The 20,103-nt window shown below is 44.8% G+C and overlaps 1 protein-coding gene across 3 annotated transcripts in view; it reads right to left on the bottom strand.

The window, feature by feature from the left end:
- Positions 1–20,103, bottom strand: part of dis3l2 (DIS3 like 3'-5' exoribonuclease 2) — a 437,600-nt gene that overhangs the window by 119,398 nt on the left and 298,099 nt on the right. For all 3 annotated transcript variants that reach the window (XM_070883462.1, XM_070883465.1, XM_070883463.1), the window contains exon 14: positions 14,567–14,646. In XM_070883462.1, the coding sequence (XP_070739563.1) occupies positions 14,567–14,646 (80 nt within the window). The remainder of the gene's footprint in view (positions 1–14,566; positions 14,647–20,103) is intronic.

The raw sequence follows: 20,103 nt of genomic DNA, 5'->3' as shown, positions 1-20,103 counted from the left end.
GTGGTCAACTGTAGGCTGCAGACAAGTCCAGGAGGACGAAGAGGGATAGTTTACCTTTGTCACAGTCACAAAGGATGTCAGTCTATTAACATCAGGGATCAGAGTGACATTTCATAGTTTTATCTCCTTGGTAGTTTTCCATGTGGTTATTCACTTCTCTTGAAAGGATTGATTAAGTAGAGAAGAGTCCACATTTGGGGCGAGATTTTCCACTTTTGTGCAGATCACCCAAAATTGGGCGTTATTTCCGGCGTGGGCGGTAAATATGGGTTTTCAGATTGCCGGATTGTTGCCCATTTTCAAAGCCCCTAGTTTCCATTTTAAAAATTGGGCATTACCGCGAGTGATCTCAAATGGGCGTTAGGGTTAAATCTCTCTGACCTTCTGCTGTAAAGTGTCGCCGTCATTACAACAGACAGAGAGAGAGGGAGCAGAGAGGGAGTGAAGGCGTGTGTGGGTGTGGATGCTTATTTGGCTGCTTTGGGAGATAGGAGGGAGAGTTTTGATCTTTAGAACAAATTGTGCGAAAAAAGTTAGCTGTTACCAGCCAGATATTTTCACGAATTTGGTGCCTATAATGGAGGGAGTGGAGGAGGCGACACAGCATGCTGTGGAGACTGACGTTGGCGAGAGCAGTGAGCTGGGAGAGGAACAAATGGAAGTGAGTGAGGAGGTTCTCGGACGAGGCAAATGCCTCCCTCATGCAGGAGGTCGAGTCATGCTGCGGTGATTTGACCAGGGAGGGCATGGGAAGCCCACCCCAAAGGCCGACCAGAAGATAAGGTCTGAGATAGCAGAAGATGTGGGCTGAGATTGTCGGCGACCAACGAGGCACATGAGGACAACCAATGCCGCAAGCGATGGAACGACCTTGTCGGATCTGCAAGAGTATTACATTTATTTACATGGACTTATATATTTAAATAATTTGATTTGTAAGAGTCATGAGTGACTATAATCAAATGAGGTCTTTCACTTTTACCGGGAATGTTGTACTCAAAGCCTGCGGTCACGGTGTACATCTTTAGGTAAAGAATGCTAATTGTCATAATAATCATGATTACATCTGTCGGTTATGTGTTGTATCAGTCTCTATGACAGCACCTAGCAATGATATCACACAATGATCTCATGCCGTGTCATCCTGTTACCTTTTACAGAAGAAGCGATCGAGGAATAGGGCCGAGCAGAGGCTAACGGGTGGGGGGGGGCCACCAGTCATCAGCGACCTCAGAGACATCGAGGAGCGGGTGCTCTCAATAGTGGGGACCGACACCCGGACGGCCACGCAGGCAGCTGCAGATTCTGAAGTGATGCCACCTGAGTAAAGTATACACCAGTGCGTGATGTGAAGTCAATAGATGCCATATCCACTCATATCCGAACAATACTATATGATAGATGATTGCTAAAAGTTTCCTCTAAATAATGCTGACCTCATGAGACTCATTGCAATGCAGTATGTGTTGATGGTCATGAAATGTGATGTCTGTGATGATTTTGATAGTGGTGGTGCTTTTGTCGTGCTGTGTGTAGCGCTGGACTCATCTTGTGACCCTGGCATCCCCTTCTCCTCTAATAACCTCATTTGTATTTTGCAGCAGCGTGTCCCAAGTCAAGACCACAGAGGCCAGAAGGTGGGGGCGGTGCTAGACTCGCCGGACAATCCTACATCTGGTGCTGACGAGCTCCGATTCTCGCCTGTCAATCTGCTGGGTCCGTTCCCAACGGATGACAGCGCGGACTTTGAGGAGCCTACATCGCCAGGCTCCAGAAGGCATTCAACCCCAAGGCCATCTAGTGCTCCTCCAGCCATTCCCACCTCCACTCTGGAGGTACCGGGCCCAAGCACCTTGCCACAGGGCACCCCAGGATGGCGCCGACCCCGCGGAGGTTTCGTAGACGCGGCAGGTCTGTTCCATGAGTGGCAGATGAGTGGGGCGATATGATGGAATTGTCTAGGAGGACTGTTGACATAGGTCGCCAGATCCTACAGACATTGGGGGGCATATCCCAACAGCTGGCTAGCATCTCCGGCACCATGACAGAATACGTTCCACGGATGGTGGAGGCCCTGGAGCCGATAGCCAGGAATACTGGTGGCACAGGCCTCCCAGTGGTCCCGGAACGCGGCACTCCACCCCCAGGTTCCGCACCCCCAGTGCCAACAACACGAGAGGCAGGAGCAAGATCCTGCTTCTGGATCCGAGAAGGTTCCCACCTCGGTACCCCCGCTCCCGTATCCGCACAACCACCGGCTCTGCCTTCATTCCCCCCAATGATGCACCGCCTGAGGAGTGCCTCAGCCAGGCAGCGTGGAGCGAGGAGGGGAAGGGGTAGAGGTAGAGGTGGGGAGAAGAAGGGAAGGGGGGGAAGGAAAGTGAGGTGCATGTCCGCAGGTGATGGCTGTGTTATATCTCCATGTCGTTGTATGCAATTTGTTGTAAGGTATGGGGGGAGGGGGCCACCCTATTGGTTTGCATTTGTATTCTGTGTTGCTGGACATGTTGACCATTTTATTGATGTCAATGTTCTAAAAAGTGTTGTGGGATGAGTTGGCGGAGGACCTGGAGGCGATAGCCAGGAACACTGGTGGCACAGGCCTCCCAGTGGTCCCGGAACGCGGCACTTCACCCCTAGATTCCGCACCCCCATGTGGGGGTGGGGTGTTTTTGACCGTTATACTTATGATTTCAGACCAATGGTTATATTAAATATTTTTTATTTAACATAACCTTATTGCGCATTGTCTCAGATAGCTGCACACTGGTGATTCCTTGACATGAAAGGGTTAAATACAACTTAACTTCAATCAACGTAAACTTTAACTGGCACCAAGGTGACGGGCACCACTGATGTCTGAGCTGCACACACACAGCAGTGTGTCAACGTTGTCACTCACATCAGCGCTCTTTCAGGCAAATCTTTCTGATATCAGCTCCACACGTAAGAGTGGGATTTAACAAATGCCAGCCACACCGCTAGCGTTCATTCAGAAAAGTTCCACTTTTTGTGGGTGGTTTTTTGAGCGAGCGATATTGTGGGCGATATGTGTGTGAGGTGGTTAAATTGAAGATGGGCGATCTCCATGGCCGCTAGTTTGGGTAAATATGCTCTTTACGACAAAAAACAGTAGGCGGGCGTTAATATTGAATCTCGGCGTTAATTCCATGCGGAAAGTTCAACTTTTGACAGCGGTTCTTTTGGCGAGCGAGATTGTGGGTGATATGTGTGCGAGGTGCTGAAAATGATACTGGGCGATATGCTGGGCCTTAGTTTCGGCAAACGTGATCTTTACGACAAAAAAAAGTGAGTGGTTGATATTATTGAATCTCAGTGTTATGTACTTGCCGAAAGTAATGCTGGGCGATATTATAGGCATTGGGTTCGCTCATTCTGATGATTCTGCCCCAAAAAAGTGGACAGGCGGTATTATTTTTTCTCGGCGTTACGTGCATGTCGAAAGTAACGCTTGGCGATAAGTCACCGAGAAATGGGCATCAGTTTCCATTTAGTGGCTAACTGGGCGATATATGGGAGTTACACCTTATTTCAGCGTTAAAATGGACATTACGTGGGTGGTATGCATGCAAAAATAATGGAAAATCTAGCCCTTAATCTTTAATTAATAACTTTTCTGTATTGAATATTTAAATTATCAACCTGTTCAGAGCAATTCTACTCTCCCCGGCATGAAGTTTTAGGAGGGGCGAAATTGTTCCACATCCCGTTTGGGGCGCACAATTTAAATTAAATGAATATTTAGCGCCCGACGAGATGGGCCGCTAAATGTCACTGAATCGGGGTCTTTATCTGAAAAAATATGTGCAGGGCGGTATTTGATGCGTGATTTGCCTCCGCGGGGCGGTAGTGCTGCATTGGTGGGGCACAAGGCTTTTAAAGGGGAGGGCCGTTGCAAACTCTGCAGCCGTTTTCCTGGCGCCCACTGGGCCATCAGGGAGGATTTCGGCCCCAAGGGCCCTTTTAAAGGTGGAGACCCGCGAAGCTGTAGTTGGCATTGCCCTACGCCAATCTCACGTCCCGCGGGGTGCAGAGGGGTTGGCACGGTCTAATAAGGGGTCGGCGCACACGGCGATGAAATCATCGGCGTGTGCGCCCCCGCCCAAAAAGTAAGCGAAGCATAGAAAACCCGTTCTCGCCCTTAGGGCAATTCCTGGGGACAATTCCGGGAGGGTCGCTTCCACTGTCCTCCCCCCGGCGATAAATCATTAGCGCCCCGTTAGAGGGCTATAAAGGGGCAATTTCGGCCCCTTAAAGTTTTCAGTACACAACCTAAAGCTAAAACAAACTCTAATTTTACAAAAATAAACTCGTCAAATGTCAGAACTAGCTTCATTATGTATGTATTAAAATAAGTACAAAGAAAACTATTTTAAATATTAAAAATACTTTTGCTTACCTGGGCTTCCTTTTCTATTATTCTCGCCTATTTTTATTGATTTAACTTTATATTTGCTTTATTTCTATCCCATTATAATATAAATCCAGGCTGAAAATATTTTCTATTTAAAAAGTTTTGAATAGTTTGATTGTCTTTATTTTACCTGGCGCCTTCCAGGGCCCAACAGCCATTTTGCAACTGTGCGCCACATAAAAAAAAACATCTATTTGATGAATTTCAATTTTGAGACTGAGATAGATAAATTTTTATCAGGTAACGATATCAAGAAGTATGGAATAAAGGCAAGTGAAAGGAGTTGAGGTACAGATCAGCCATGATCTAACTGAATAGCAGAACAGGCTCAAGGGGATGGATGACCTGCTCTTGTTCCTATGTTCCAAAAGAGGAGATAATAGATGGTCTTAAAAGAGAGGTGAGGCATAGAGGGGTTTAGGAAGTGAATTCCAGAGTGTGAGGCCCAGGTAGTTAAAAGACTTACATTTATATAGCGGCGTTCACGACCACCAGAAGTCTCAAAGCGCTTTACAGCCAATTAAGTATTTTTTGGGGTGTAGTCACTGTTGTAATGCGGGCCGCAAATGGTGAGGCGAGGGGAGTGATAGATACAAGACCAAAGTCAGGGAAATTGCGAATTGGGGGGCGAGGTGGGGGGGTGAAGAATGCGGTATGAAGTTATAGAGATAGCCACATGCAAGGCTATGAGGGAATTTAAACACAAGGATGAGAATTTTATAGGTGGTGTTGGAGGACCAGAAACCAAGATAGGTTAGCAAGAATAGTGGTCATGGGTAACAGGACCTGGTGTGGGATAGGAGATGGGCAGCAGAGTTTTAGATGAGCTGAAGGTTATGGAGGGTGGAGGATGGGTGGCCATCCATGAGAATATTGGAACAGTCGAGTCTGGAGATATCAAATGCTTGGAGCAGATGGGTTGAAGTGCGGGTAGAGGTGAGCAAAGTTATGGAGACAGTCATGATGGAGAGGTTATGGAGTTAGAATATCAGCTCGGGCTCAAATGGAGCGGCGAGGTTGTGAACAATCTGGTTCAGCCTGAAACAGTGGCTGGGAAGGGGGATGGAATCAGTAGTATGAATACAACGCTTCTGGTGAGGGCTGAAGATGATAGCTTTGGTTTTAGCAAAACTATTTTGACTGTAAAGGCAATTGCAGTTAAAACTGGACTCCCCCCTTCCTTTTCAGGGATTAGACTTTCTGTGTCATAAATTCACATCACCCAAATATGAACTCTTATGTACTTGGGCTGAGTTTAAGTGCCAATAATCATGCTCTTGATCAGACATTTCCTGCACACCACATTTTCCCTGTAGTTTGATAGTTTAATTGTCTTTCCTGCATACTAAAAACATTTTCCATACTTTTCTTGGATTGTTTTCCATATGTGCATATTGGAAAAATTTTGATCCAAGTTTATAAATAACATAATTAGTTATAATATACACATACATGAGCAGATCTCCGATGGCGTTACTCACCGTAAGTTATAATGAAAGAGGCCATTATACTACAAATTTCACAATTAAATTTCTATCTTAATTTATACATATCTATATGCTACTTGTAACTTGTCTGTGGCATTACCCACAGTTAGTTGATAAATACAGGTTTTTTATATACAAGATAGCGACAGAATTGACACTTTAGAAACTCATTCATCAAGTCAGCTAGTGGCCAGAGTCTGCAACTGTATTGTCAGGTGATACAGGTGCAACGTCCTGAATCCGGAATTCCGAAAACCGGATTTATCCGAAAACTGGATATTCCAGCGAGTGGTGAGGAGCAGAGGGTCAGTGGGTGGCGAGGTCCGAAATCCGGCAAAACCCGAAATCCGGCACGGATTCGGTCCCGAGGATTCCGGATTATAGACGTTGTACCTGTATAGCAAAATCAAATGGGAATTGTTGACATAACAATTCATTATGATAAATGTTGACAGAACTGCATGACCAAAGATTGTGACAACAAGAAGTAAGGTTTGTGGACAGGAAGTGAGTGTCCTATGCAAGATTTTTTATATATATGAATGTTAACAGTTACACAGATTTTGCGGTCAGTGGCGAATGAACAGCGCTTTCTGTTCATTACGCTTACAGCTGCCCAGACTTTTCGTGGAATTTTGAACAACAACTTTTCGTCATCGGCCATCTGAACAGTGCAGCGCCCTCTACAGGGGATCTGGGACCAGGAAGTGTAAGTTGGAACATTTGACTGGGAAAGACAGATGGGATTGAGAGAGATATTTCAAAGAAACGGTCAGAAAAAGTTAAAAAAAAAATTTTTAAATCTCCAAAAAGAATTAACTTTTGAAGGAATGAGACTCCACAATTGTAATATTACATTTTCAGGGCCAGATAGGTTGTTTGGCAGTAATTAGCATTTATGACGCTGTTAAAATTTCAATAAAATTCAATAAAAACACATCAGCCGTAACTTAAAATAGCCCCTTTAGTGGGGAACTAGTGGAAAAGTACCCCAAGTTCACGCCATTGCATTGACATCCACTGATACACCACATCCTGTGGAGGAGAGGGGTATTTCTGTCAGCAATTCCAGATTTCTGCGTTTAAGTACACATGTGCGGACGACAGAATATACTATCCGATTTACTCTGATATAATGGTGAGCGCCGTTAGCCTCACCGTTGTTATCTACGCAAAGTCCAGACCAATATGTTTCTTCCTTACTTCCCAAGGTAGATGCATAGTTCTTATTGAAGTTGTGATTGGCATAATACAACCCAGATTTTTTTTCTCCAATGACCATCACTTGAATAGCTACTCATTCACCATGGTGTACCTCTGGTTGACGTTAAGCATTAAGGGGCCAAGTTTCCGGCTGCGCCGAAAACGGCGCAACCCTGAGCTGCACGCCTGTTCTTCGCGCCTAAAAGTGCGCATGGAAAAAACTGCAACATTATCCAGCTCCTCGGAGCTCGATCTGTGCTTGGCGCGGCGCGCTCTTCACAGCGGGGGGCGGAGCCAAACACTCGCGCCGATTCTGTCAGCAGTGGGGGGCGGGTCTAATTTAAATGAGCTAACGCCGTGCCGGCAACCCTGCGCGTGCGCATTGGAACGTGCGTGCATGCGCAGTGTCAAACAAACATTGGCACTCGGCCATTTTTAAAGGGACTGGAGAAAAAGTGAAGATTTGTCTCTTGGACCCCTGGAAAGGCTTGTAATTTAATTTTTTTAAATATTTTTGTGTGTGAGGGAGTGCTTTTAGCAGCACTGTTGAATAAGTCACCTGCTGAAATCAGTGAGTTCAGCTTTTCATTGCTAAACTTGCAGAACCGGTGCTGCATTGGTGCATGCAAATTAAGGACTGTGTGTTTTGAGAAATAAGAGTGCCAATTCAACTTTGCAATGGATCAACGTCCACCAAGAACAAAGAATTTCTTGCATGAGGAAGTAGAGATATTAGTCAACGCAATTGAGCAGAGATGGCAGGAGCTAGATACCAGCAACAGAGGTCGCATAAAAGTGCCACCAAAAGAAATGAAGAAACGATGGAACCAAGTTGCAGAAGATTACTGCGCAGTGGTGCATACCATGAAATCTGGAAGCCAGTGTAAAAAGAAATGGCATGACCTTGGCCAAGTAGTTAGTGTAAGTAATATTTCCCATTTTTAATTTAATCGTAATTGTAACCTGGCTATCTGTATGTCCCACCTTGCAGACTGACACACTCTGTAAAAAGTTATATTTTACTCTTTGCAGAAGAAATTGGCTCACAACAAAAGGGAGGCAACTCGAACAGGAGGAGGCACGCCCAATCTGCATCCACTGGCACCCTTGGAACAAAGGGTAGCTGCTATGATGAGTCGTACACGGAGAAAAGCAATCAATGCAGCACAAGCTGGGCCCGCACGCGAGGAAGAGGGTAAGTCCTGAAAATGCATCGTGGCCCTTCAAATCAACCTGCTGCCTAACCTGCTATGTGTGAGAGTACTCATGCCACCCATCCGGCCCCCTCCCTTGCTGTTAAACATTTGACTGTTCTGATGTATTTTGTAGAACATGATGATGATGATAATGATGACGATGCTGCTGCTGCCAACCCTGAGGGTACAGAACAAGAACCAATACAACCAGCTGCGGACGAACTAGACTGGATGATGGCAGCGATGACTGAAATGTCTGCAGGGGAGAGTTTCCAAATTAATGTTTATGAGCCCCCATCAAGGGGCATCAGAGTTTCAACCCCGAGCATAGGTCTTGGTTCCACCTTCCATGCTTTCGGTTCCGATGTTGCGGGTCCCAGTGGTGCTGCTGGTATAATGCAGCATTCTACAGTCAGTGCACTACTGTCCGAGCCTGCGCCTCCCTCTCGCATAGGTTCTGGTTCCACCTGCTATGGTTTTGATTCCAACGCTGCAGGTCCCAGTGCTGCTGCTGATATCATGGAGCAGTTTACACCCATTCGTCCAACATTCCAGCCCACAGCTCGCACTCGAGTGCTGTCGTCTTGAACACCGAGCGCTCCACCATCCCAGCCCGAGCCTCTCTCTCTAGTACTGCCGTCTGCAACACAGAGCATCCCACCGTTCCAGCTCGAGTCTCTCCCTTTAGTACTGCCTTCTGCAACACAGAGCATCCCACCGTTCCAGCCTGAGCCTCTCCTCTAGTTCTGCCGTCTGCAACACAGAGCATCCCACCGTTCCAGCCCGCGCCTCCCTGTGTAGTGGTGCCGCTTGCAACACCGAGCGTCCCACCGTCCGTGCCCGCGCCTCCCAATGTAGTGGTGCCACGAGGCAGACCCAGGCAGAGGAGAAGGAGATTGGAGGCACGCTCTCCTAAGATGCACCGTGCAACAGATGCGACTCAGGTTGTGGCATTGGGTATGGAGACCAATGAGCTTACCTGATCACTCATCGGTGGCGTCAGTGCAGTGGGTGAAGAGTTGACGGTCCTGACGGGAGAAATAGCAGTAATGACACGGGAACTTAGGGAGGGAATGTCCGAGGGAGTGGAATTGACGGCACAGGCCGTCAGGGAGGGCATGCAAGTGACAACACAGGCCATCAGCGAGGGCATGCAAGTGTCGTCAGGGAGGGCCTGGTTGAGGTAGCTGCTGCAATAATAAGGGCACACAGCCCGGCCAATCAAATGACACCCCCATGAGGAAGTGAACATTCACTGAGATATGGATGAGAGATGGTTGCAGCCTTTCTTTGCTGCTTTTGTTCTTGTTCTTGATGTAGCTGTAGTAGCATTTTTCAAATTGAAATTGTTTTGTAAGTTTTGTAACTTTACAACTTATAAGGGATCTTATGGTTTTTAAGTGATCTTATAGTGTAAATGCTCTCACATTTTTTTGTATCTTATTTAATTTTGCACCTAAAAAGTGATCCTGAAGTTTAAGTGTTCTTCAGAGTGTAAGATTTTTCACATTGAAACTGTTTTGTAAGTTTTGTAAGTTTATAAGTGATCTTAAAGTTTTTAAGTGATCTTCAAGAGTCATATTAAAAAGTATAGTTTGACACAACAAATATTTTATTACAGTGACGTTAACTTTTCAATAAAATATTTTTTCATTAAAACTGTTTCATGTTCCATTAACACAACACAACGTAGGAACAACTGCAAAGAATAAACATGTCCATGCACAACAGTGGTCACAGAGCCCTCAGGCATCAGTAGTTGAAGCATTCACGGATGAGCTGCTGGTGCAAGGCTCGAGCAATCGTTAAAGGGGCACGATTGATGGCCCTCCTCCGACCTCGTGCTCCGGCATCAGGCACTTGCATGCTTTCCTGATCGGCGTCATCATCCACATCCTGCTGTTCCGTAATACTATCATCATGCACTGGCCCTCACGTAGGTTTTCTGGTTCCACTACCAGCTCCTGCTGTCTCATGATGGCTAAGTTATGAAGCATGCAGCACACAACAGTGAAGTGATCGACAATCTGAGGCGAGTATAGCAAGTGTCCTCCAGAATGGTCCAGGCATCGGAATCGCTGTTTCAATATGCCAATGGTCTTCTCAATGATGCTGCGCGTCGCAATGTGCGCCATGTTGTATTGACGGTCAGCTTCTGTCCGTGTCACACGTAGGGGCGTCATGAGCCAGGTAGTCAGGCCGTACCCTTTGTCTCCCAGTAGCCAGCTCTGCCCTTCTGGCTGCTGCTCAAACATGTCAGATAGAACGCTGTCGCGTAGGATGAACGCATCATGGGTGCTGCCAGGGTATCTCGCATCGACTGACATGATGCGCTGCTTGTCGTCACACACGAGCTGCACATTGATAGAGTGGAAACCTTTCCTATTTCGGTACTGCTCAGAATCCTCCACAGGTGCTCGCAAGGCTATGTAGGTACAATCAATGCAGCCCTGTATCTTTGGGAAGCCGGCAATCCTGAAGAAGCCCACAGCCCTCTCATGGATCGCTTGTGCGGTCATTGGGAAATTGATGAAGTCATTCCTTCGCGCATACAGTGCAGCCGTGACCTGGTAAACGCAGGCATGTATTGCACGTTGAAAGATGGCACACACATCTCCAGTTGTAGCCTGAAACGATCCCGAGGCATAGAAAGAAAGTGCAGCTGTTACCTTCACTGCAAATGACAGGGCAGTTGGCGTTCTGATTCTGGGCTGCAAATCTGCTCTCACCATATCACAGATCTCAACGACAACTTCTCTGCGAAAACGCAGCCTTTACACACAATCAGCCTCGCTCATGTCCAGGTACAAGCGCCTGGCTCGATATTGTCGACGTGGGTAAGGTCTCCTGCCCATCAACCTACGGGCTACGACGTTCCTGGCGCGGTGAGCTCTAATCAATTCTCTCCTATGCAGTGAATTGATGGCGAACCATTGCATAATACGTGGTGTTGACAATGCAGCATCCATTCTGAAAATTTAAGTATAAAACTGTCTCTGTGGCTACCTCTCCCTGTCCAAATGGCCTCAGTCCCCCTCACAGCTCGAAGGCTGCTGCTGTATCTTCGGCTGCCGTCGAGCCACTGATGCCGCCCCTAAAGCGTGGCCGAATGTCCTCAAGCACCTTAAAGAGCTGCGTGCGTCCGGTGTTGGTTCTTCGGCTGCCGGCCAGCCACTGACGCCACTGCTATCCCATGGCCGAATGGCCTCACGTCCATCTGGTGTTGATTCTTCGCGGCCAGCCACTAAGAGAATGACGGCCTGCCTGAAGCACCGCAGCTCAGCTCAAAGGCTGCTTGCTGCCGCTGTTGGGGCTGCCGTCGAGACACTGACGCCACACCCCTGCCTGTCTCCAACATGAAAGGCCTGCCTGAAGCACAGCAGCTCGAAGGCTGCTGCTGTTTCACACAGGTAGGAACATGGTTTATTTAATTTTTTTTTGCTTATAAATTTTTATTCAGGTTGGATTTATTTGTATAATATTTGTATAAGTATAACTAAGGATTGATTGTAGAATTTAATGACTCCCCCCGCCCACCATTCCCTTCGCCTAATTTGTAACCTGCGCCTGATTTTCTAAAGTGTAGACAAGGTTTTTTCGAACGTACAAAAAACTTTACTTACTCCATTCTAAGTTAGTTTGGAGTAAGTTTTCACTGCCTAAACTTTGAAAACAGGCGTAAGTGGCTGGACACGCCCCCTTTTGAAAAAAAAATTCTGTTCCAAAGTGAAACTGTTCTAACTGACTAGAACTGGAGCAAACTAAATGCCGAGAATTCAAATTTCTAAGATACTCCATTCTAAACCAGTTGCTCCAAAAAAACAGGAGCAACTCAGGCCGAAACTTGGCCCCAAAGAATTTTCAAGCAGTAATTAACACAATGACACAAAGCACTGTGTACAATTTTTTTTTTCAGATACCTTAACAAAAGAAACGCACAAAGACCTGTTCTAAATACTACAGAGAAATGTAGAAACTAAATGTAATTTTAAGTAAAGCTTTAACACATCCTCCTTAATATTTGTATATAATAGATGTTATTCCTCATTTCATCAGGAAGAATGTATTAAGAAATAGCCTCAGATAAGCAATAAAATCAAAGTGGTAACAACAAGCATCACACTTACATCTATAACAATACTTTTACTAGAATCTATGTATTTAAATAAATTACTCTCCAATATGTGTGAAATGACACTGGGTTGTGTTTTTCCATTGTGAAAGTAGTATGTTGCACTGTCTTGGCATTCTATTAAACTCAGTGAAATCTACAATGGAAACATTTTTGTTGCCAAAAATAGCCAAGTAATGGCTGGAAACTTCAACTGTATTTCTGTGCATAGCAGTTGTTCTCATTTTACCACACTTCCTTCAGGTTTCCTTTAATTTTCAGAATGTTATGCTTTACATATTGCAGTTGCAGTAAGTTTTGCTTACAATGCACTCGCAAGAGAATCTTCAATACAACGAGTCTGCTTACACATTGTATATACGAGCTGCATTACACACTTCTAGAATAGGACATGAGGAGAGGGGGGTGGGGGGGAGGGGATAGGGACACTCATTATCTTCTCCATGGTGTTGTTAGGTTGGCTCACTATTCTTCAGCATCTGAAGCAGGTGGGAGTGTACTTAACAATCATTCTTCTTGTATCATCCTGTCCTTTCGTCTGTGAGGTTGTGTTACAGGGTTTGTGAGTGGGTTCTTGTTATACTGTCCTTCAAGAAGGGGGCCCAGCTACTTAGTACATTTCCTGTCTTGTGTACATTTTAAAGTGTATTTGCTCTGAAAGAGCAATGGTCAATAGAGGTTTATTCATGTTCGTGAAATTTCACTATAACAAAGGAATGCATTTGTTTCAAAATCAGTCTTATCTGCAGGTTGTAGGAACCTTCAATCCCCCATGGACAGGCTCAATAAGCAAGAGTGGATAGGAAAGAATCACAGCATAGGTTTTTAATCTTATTCTTTATTTCTACATTGGAAGCTAACTCAGGCAAACACTTAATCCTTTCTCACACTCATTCCTTCACCTTTTTGGTCGGAAGAATGAGGAGAGGCAATATAAACTAAAGGGTACAATCCCAAAGGAGGTGCATGAATAGAGAGATCTGGGGGTATATGTGCATAAATCGTAGAAGGTGGCAGGGCAGGTTGACAAAGCGGTTAAAAAAGCATATGGAATCCTGGGCTTCATAAATAGAGGCATAGAGTACAAAAGCAAGAAAGTTATGATGAACCTTTATAAAACACTGGTTCAGGCTTAACTGGAGTATTGTGTCCAATTCTGGGCACTGTACTTTAGGAAGGATGTGAAGGCCTTAGAGAGGGTGCAGAAAAAATTTACGAGAATGATTCCAGCGATGAGGGACTTCAGTTACGTGGATAGACTGGAGTAGCTGGGGTTGTTCTCCTTAGAGCAGAGATGGTTGAGAGGAGATTTGATAGAGATGTACAAAATCATGAAGGGTCAAGACAGAGTAGAGAGAGAAACTGTTCCCCTTGGCGGAAGGGTCGAGAACCAGAGGGCACAGATTTAAGGTGATTGGCAAAAGTGGAAGGAGGAAAAACTTTTTTTACGCAGCGAGTGGTTGGGATCTGGAATGCACTGCCTGAAAGGGTAGTGGAGGCAGACTCAATCGTGGCTTTCAAAAGGGAATTGGATAAGTACCTGAAGGAAAAAAATTTGCAGGGCTATGGGGAAAGAGCGGGGGAGTGGGACTAGCTGAAGTGCTCTTGCAGTGAGCCGGCAAGGACTCGACGGGCCGAATGGCCTCCTTCTGTGTTGTAACCATTCTATGATTCTATGATTCCATCTTAAATTTTCCTATGATGATTAATTTACAGAACCAAAGTTAACATTGTAAACTCTCCACCAACTTTGCCATCTCTCAAAAATCAACTTTGATCATGGGAGATCAGAGCAGCAAAAATGACATAGTGGCTCTTTGTGCTCTAAACTGAGCTTCATCATTATATTCCCAAAATTGATGAAATAAAAAAAAGTTCAAAAACTCTCCCAATGCCTGAAACTTGCTACATTATTGCACAAAGATACACATTATAAAACAGTTCTCAGAAAGGATACAAATGGGAAATGTGATGTGTTTACCCACGGACTTGCAATAGTACAATTTTTTTTCAATTTTTCACCACATGCTATTTAAGGTAATTCAACAGCAAAATTGTCAGCTGATTAAAATATGAAGAAATGCTGCTAGAGCTTCCTACAAGAACAACTTACCTGTTGCTGTCCTTATACTGATAGACGTAGCATCCTTGAGGCATTCCTGTCTCTCTATCCAAGGTAAAGGCGATCTTCAACTGTAAAAGATTCAATCGCACTCGATAATGTTTCAAACTAAAATAAAGGAACATTTTCAGTTTTGCCAAATGTCTACAATACAATTACAATTAAAAGTAGAAAATTATTCCTATAAAAATGAGAGCATAGATTACTTAACAGTTAGTGTGGGCTTACTCATTCTTTGAATGTAGTGTAATCTCCATCTACAAATGAATATGTTTTCATCCAAATGGCAGAAACGTTGCCAGAACCACTGAGATTGAGCCTTTGAAGTTTTTGCAGTGTGCAAGAGATGTACAAGGAAATGCTCTTTTTCAACCCTACCACACAAAAGGTTTAGTTCTTTTGAAAAAAAGTTGCAGTAGAAAAACCCTGTTGATCTAGTAACCTGTAGAAAAGCAGTAAGCACAAAGTGCTCCAGGTCAGAGAAAGCAATAAGGGGGACTCCACTCGCACTAAAGTGCTGACCATCCAATTTCCCTCCATGGCCCCCATGTATTGTAGCTAGTTCCGTCTCCTCTCTGGTATGGTTTTGCTCCCTTTCAAATTTGCCGTCATAATCCCCATCCTCAAAATAGTCTACCCGAGACTCCTCTGTCCTCGCATCTCCAACTTCCGTTTCCTCTCCAAAGTCTTTGAATGTGTTGTTGCCTCTCAAATACATGCCCATCTCTCCCACAAGTTTTAATCTCTTCAATCAAGTTTCCATCCTTGCCACAGCACTGAAACAGTCCTAATCAAAGTCACAAATGACATCCTATATCGCCCGTCTTCACCCTTGCCTCAGCCTATCTGCTGTTAAAACCCTCATCCATGGTTTTGTTACCTCTAGACTCGACAATCTTCCATCCTCCAAACACTTAAGCTCATCCAAAACTCTGCTGCCCGTAGCCTAACTCGTACCAAGTCCTGCTCACCCTATGTTTGCTGAGTTACAGTGGCTTGCTAGCCACCACGCCTCAAACTTAAAATTCTCATCCGTGTTCAAATCCATCCATGATCTCATCCTTCCTTATCTTTGTAATCTCCTCCAGCCCTACAACCCTTCTAGAACTCTACGTTCCTCTAAACTTGGCATCTTGTGCATCCCCAACTTCCTTCACTCCACCAATTTCTTTGTCTGATTACACTCCTGTGAAGCACCTTGGGACATTTCACTATGTTAAAAGCACTATGTATGGAGTTAGGTCACAGCTTAGCCATGATCTCATTGAATGGCAGAACAAGCTCGAGGAGCTAAATGGCCTACTCCTCTTACAATGTTCCAATAAATGCAAGTTTTGTTGAAAGGAAGGGAATCTTTGCTCTACATTCAAAGAAAGGAAGACTGCACATTTTGCACTGTCCTCATTTAAATAGATTATATCAAAATGAAACAGAAAACTTGGCTGTGTAATGATGATCTAATTTTGAAGTGCTGAAGGGTTTATTTACTTGAACTCACAAAACAAGGCAAAACAATGCTTTGCAAAACCATGTAAATTACTCCATGCACCGTCCTTGCAAATGAGTCAAAAGAAGCCCAAGATATAGATATAGGATCAGCATAACATGCCTCTATTTTTCTTAGTAGTTATAAGCAGCTGAACAATGAAACAAAATACATCTTACGACCTACCTCCCTATATGTAACAGACCCCCTGGCCCTCCATGGCCCCCATATATTGTAACCAGTTCAACAGAATTCTATTTTTTTCAAAGGAAGAAACAGGCAAAATTACGGTCCAAAATAAATACAATTCAGATAAAAATTTGGTCAAAAAAATAGATTTAGCCTAAAAATACGCCCACCACAATAGGGTAAATAATACAAGTAAAAATTAGAGCAACAATGATAGTTCTGGCAATGTGTAATTAACTGCACAGTTTTAGTTGTTTTCATGAAGCCGATACCACGGCATGTACTTCAACTGAAATTTTACAATTGAACATATGGTGAAAGATTTGGGTCGCATGGTCCTGACTTGGTCTAGTAGTAGCATGTTCTTCCCCAGAACTATCTGGAGTCAACATCTATAAATTGATTGGCATCAACTGGGATTTGCCATAATTGGTGAGGATCCCCAAATTTCCAAGAATGTTCAGCACATACTAGATTCCTGTGAGGGAGCTCCAATGAGCCAATTACCTAGATACAGATAGACATGAAGATGCTGCAGGTAAAGAACAAACTGCTAGTATGGACTAAATGGTATTGGTGAATGTCACATTGAATGGAACAACTTAGTGTAACTTAACTGAGACATTCTTTCTGTGGGATCGCCTTATTTCTTTGTGGAAATGTTTTAAATTGTCCAGTTACTAGTCATTCTCCTGAACTTTCCACCTGAATGAAGTGTGGTAACTTCACTTATATACAAAACATACGAACAATGACAGACAAGTAAAGATCATCTGGTCCATGATCTTGAATTGTTCATTTCAAATAAAGGAGTTCAAGATCATAATTAACTTCTACTTATTAATGTAGATATCAGACTGAATGCAAACAATCTACAAGTAATTCTCTCAAATGCAGTCGACTTAGGGTTGATAACCCTCCAGGATTGTCTGGGAGTCTCCCAGAATGGGGCACGAATCTCCTGGGAACTGCTGCTAACAGCCTGGGAGAAATTTGCCCTTTAAATTTGTTGTCGCAGCAGCTGAGCCCCTTCTCTATGACTGGCTGCCGCTGTACAGAGCTTTGGGGTGACCGGCAACGGGGTTGTCTGGTGGAGAAATAGCTTGGAGGCTTTTGGTGGGGGGCACAGACAGAGAGAGGCAGATTGTGGAGAAGTCCGGGGCACGATTGGAAGAGGGTAAACAAGAACTAAAGGGTAGAGGATTGAGGCTCGAGGGAAGGGGGAAGGGAGTGTGACTGGGGTCAATGGGAATAGAATGACAGCAAACTGAGGGGTAAGGGGAGAGGGACACAAGGAACTGGGAGTCGGGGAAAGGAGACTGGAGAATGAGGGTTCAGGTAAAAGTGGGAGATTGGGGAATAGAGGAATGGGATGGTTGTGAGGTTCAGCATTTCCTGCCGGGAACAGCAGCAATGTGGCGAGTGGTAGTGGTGCCAAGAGAGAGGAGCAGCCAGTAAAGGGATGAATGAAACCTGGGGACTTTACTATGGGTAAATAGTGAAATAGTCCAAGGAGGAAGGTTTTTGAACGGAAGGCCTTTAGATCATGGAATACTTCACCACAAGTGACTATTGAGGCAAAGACTAGAATATAATTTCAAAGGGAATGGGATTGGAAGGTAGCAAATGTAACCCCGCTTTTCAAGAAAGGAGGGAGAGAGAAAACAGGTAACTATAGACCAGTTAGCCTGACATTAGTAATAGGGAAATGCTAGAATCTATTATTAGCGACAGAGGGTGTGGATGCTCAGTCGTTGAGTATATTCAAGACAGAGATCGATAGAGCTTTAGATACTAAGGGAACCAAGGGATATGGGAAGGTTGAGTTGAGGTAGAAGATCAGCCATGATCTTACTGAATGACAGAACAGGCTCAAAGGGCCGAATGGCCTACTCCTGCTCCTATTTCTTATGTTCTTAAGTACTTGCAAAGGAGGAATATAAAAGTATCTGGGGAGGGAATGGCATTACAGGAGAAAGTGCCAGCATTGGCACAAGCACCAGGGGCCAAGTGGCCTCTTCCTGTGCTATAATTGCTATCATTGTTTGTGAACTCTCTTTTATAGAGTCCAAGCCCAGAGAGTGGTTTCAAAATGTTGATGCTGAGCTGAGTTTAGGGCGATTTACCCTGTGAGATGTGTCCAAGCACCAAGCCTGATGCCTTTTGTGCAATCTCTTTGCTGGTTCAGGTTGGTCTGTGTGATTGATTTTGACCTGTGAAATCCAAGTACAGATTGGCTCAGACTGAAGCTCTCAGTTCAGAGTTGTCGCCTTCACACAAAACCCGAGTCCTCCAAGGATATAAGGAGCGGGTTAAGGCCTATTATAGTGGCATCGACTGTGGAGCCAGACCACACCTTGTGCAGGGGGATTCTGGCTATAGTTACAGGGTGAAGGTCAGCGGGTTCGAGGATTACTAGTAGGGGTAACTTGATGGTTACCAGTATTCCTAATAGTTATAGGTGCAATTTCAGTGAGTTGCTACTGGTAGGATCAAAGTTCCTCCCATCTCTGGCTTCCACCTTCTGCAAATCTCTCCCCATCTCTGCCCTGACTTTCGTTTCCCTTCTTCACCTGCTCGTGAGTGGCAGGTTCTCGGAACTTCTCGCACAACGCCTGCTGGCATGAAACCATGAGCAAAGATACTCAACTACAGGGGATCCAATCTTTAAGGAAAATGTTACATTTGCAGATGCTACGTGATTAGGCATCATATGATCCAGGAGTACCTCAAACCAGGGCTGGCAACTCTATGGGCTAGATTTTCCACTATGATCGCTATCGCCCAACAATACATGATATTTCCAACCTTAGTGCTTTTTTTATTTTTCAGGATCGCTGGAATATCCCCCATTTTTAAAACTGCTAGTTTCGCCTTTTTCATTTGGGCAATAGCCTTAGTGATGTGAAATGGGCCTTAGCGATGTAGTCAGTCGTGGAAGGTGAGTATCCATAGTAATGGCCGTTCTGCGCATGCGTGTTTTTTTTTTAGCAAAGAACTTTTCCCGCAATTTGGAAGTTCGGGGGTCATCTGCACATGCTCAGAAGACTGACAGAGAGGGAGAGAGAGAAGGAAGCTGAGAATAAGTGTGGAGGGTGAAAAATGTCAGACCAATTGAGCGATAGTCACATGCAGCAGGAGTTGTCAGGAGGGTGAAAGCCTTCTCTGATGAGGCCAATGAGGCCCTCGTTAATGAGGTAGAAAATTGGTGGGGCCAATTATCCCGGGGTGGGCGTAGGAAACCTCCCTCCCGCACACATTAAAAAGTATGGGGCGATATTGCCGCCGTAGTCTCATTGGTGGCCCACGATAAGCATGAGGCAGACTAGTGCTGCAAGCAGTGGAACAGTCTGGCCCAGTGCCGCAAGAGGTAAAACAGTCTGGCTGAATCGGCAAAAGTATTAAATTATTACATTTTAAATTGTAATGATGCACTGACTCATTAATTAGAATGTAAATCTGCCGGATTGTAATTAAGCTGGGTAATCTTGGGTAGCTTCCCTGCAAAGATTTGGATTGGGATCGGAACCTGCGCCCTTTAAGTCTAATTTTGCTGAGATGCCTTACATTTAATCAACAGTATTAATGATTATTTAAATGAATGACTAGAAACAGACAGACCGCAAACATTCGGCATTTCTACAACTTTAGTTTAGGAGAATTCTTGTGTCCTGTAAGAAAGTCTTTACCTTGGGCACCGTCTCCTTTTTGGTTACGTTGGTGGATGGGGCACGACTGAGCACTGAGGGGTCCGGTCACCTTTACCCAAACTGTGAGAGTCTCTCTGGCTGCTGTCACTCACACAGTGACCCAGCCTGGATTGGGAGACAGCTGCCCTGGCTCACTGTCTGCC

This window comes from Pristiophorus japonicus, chromosome 6 (genome assembly GCF_044704955.1).
Source record: "Pristiophorus japonicus isolate sPriJap1 chromosome 6, sPriJap1.hap1, whole genome shotgun sequence".
Taxonomy (NCBI): domain Eukaryota; kingdom Metazoa; phylum Chordata; class Chondrichthyes; family Pristiophoridae; genus Pristiophorus; species Pristiophorus japonicus.
The sequence above is the reverse complement of the archived record's forward strand: the minus strand, read 5'-3'. Positions and strand labels throughout refer to the sequence as shown.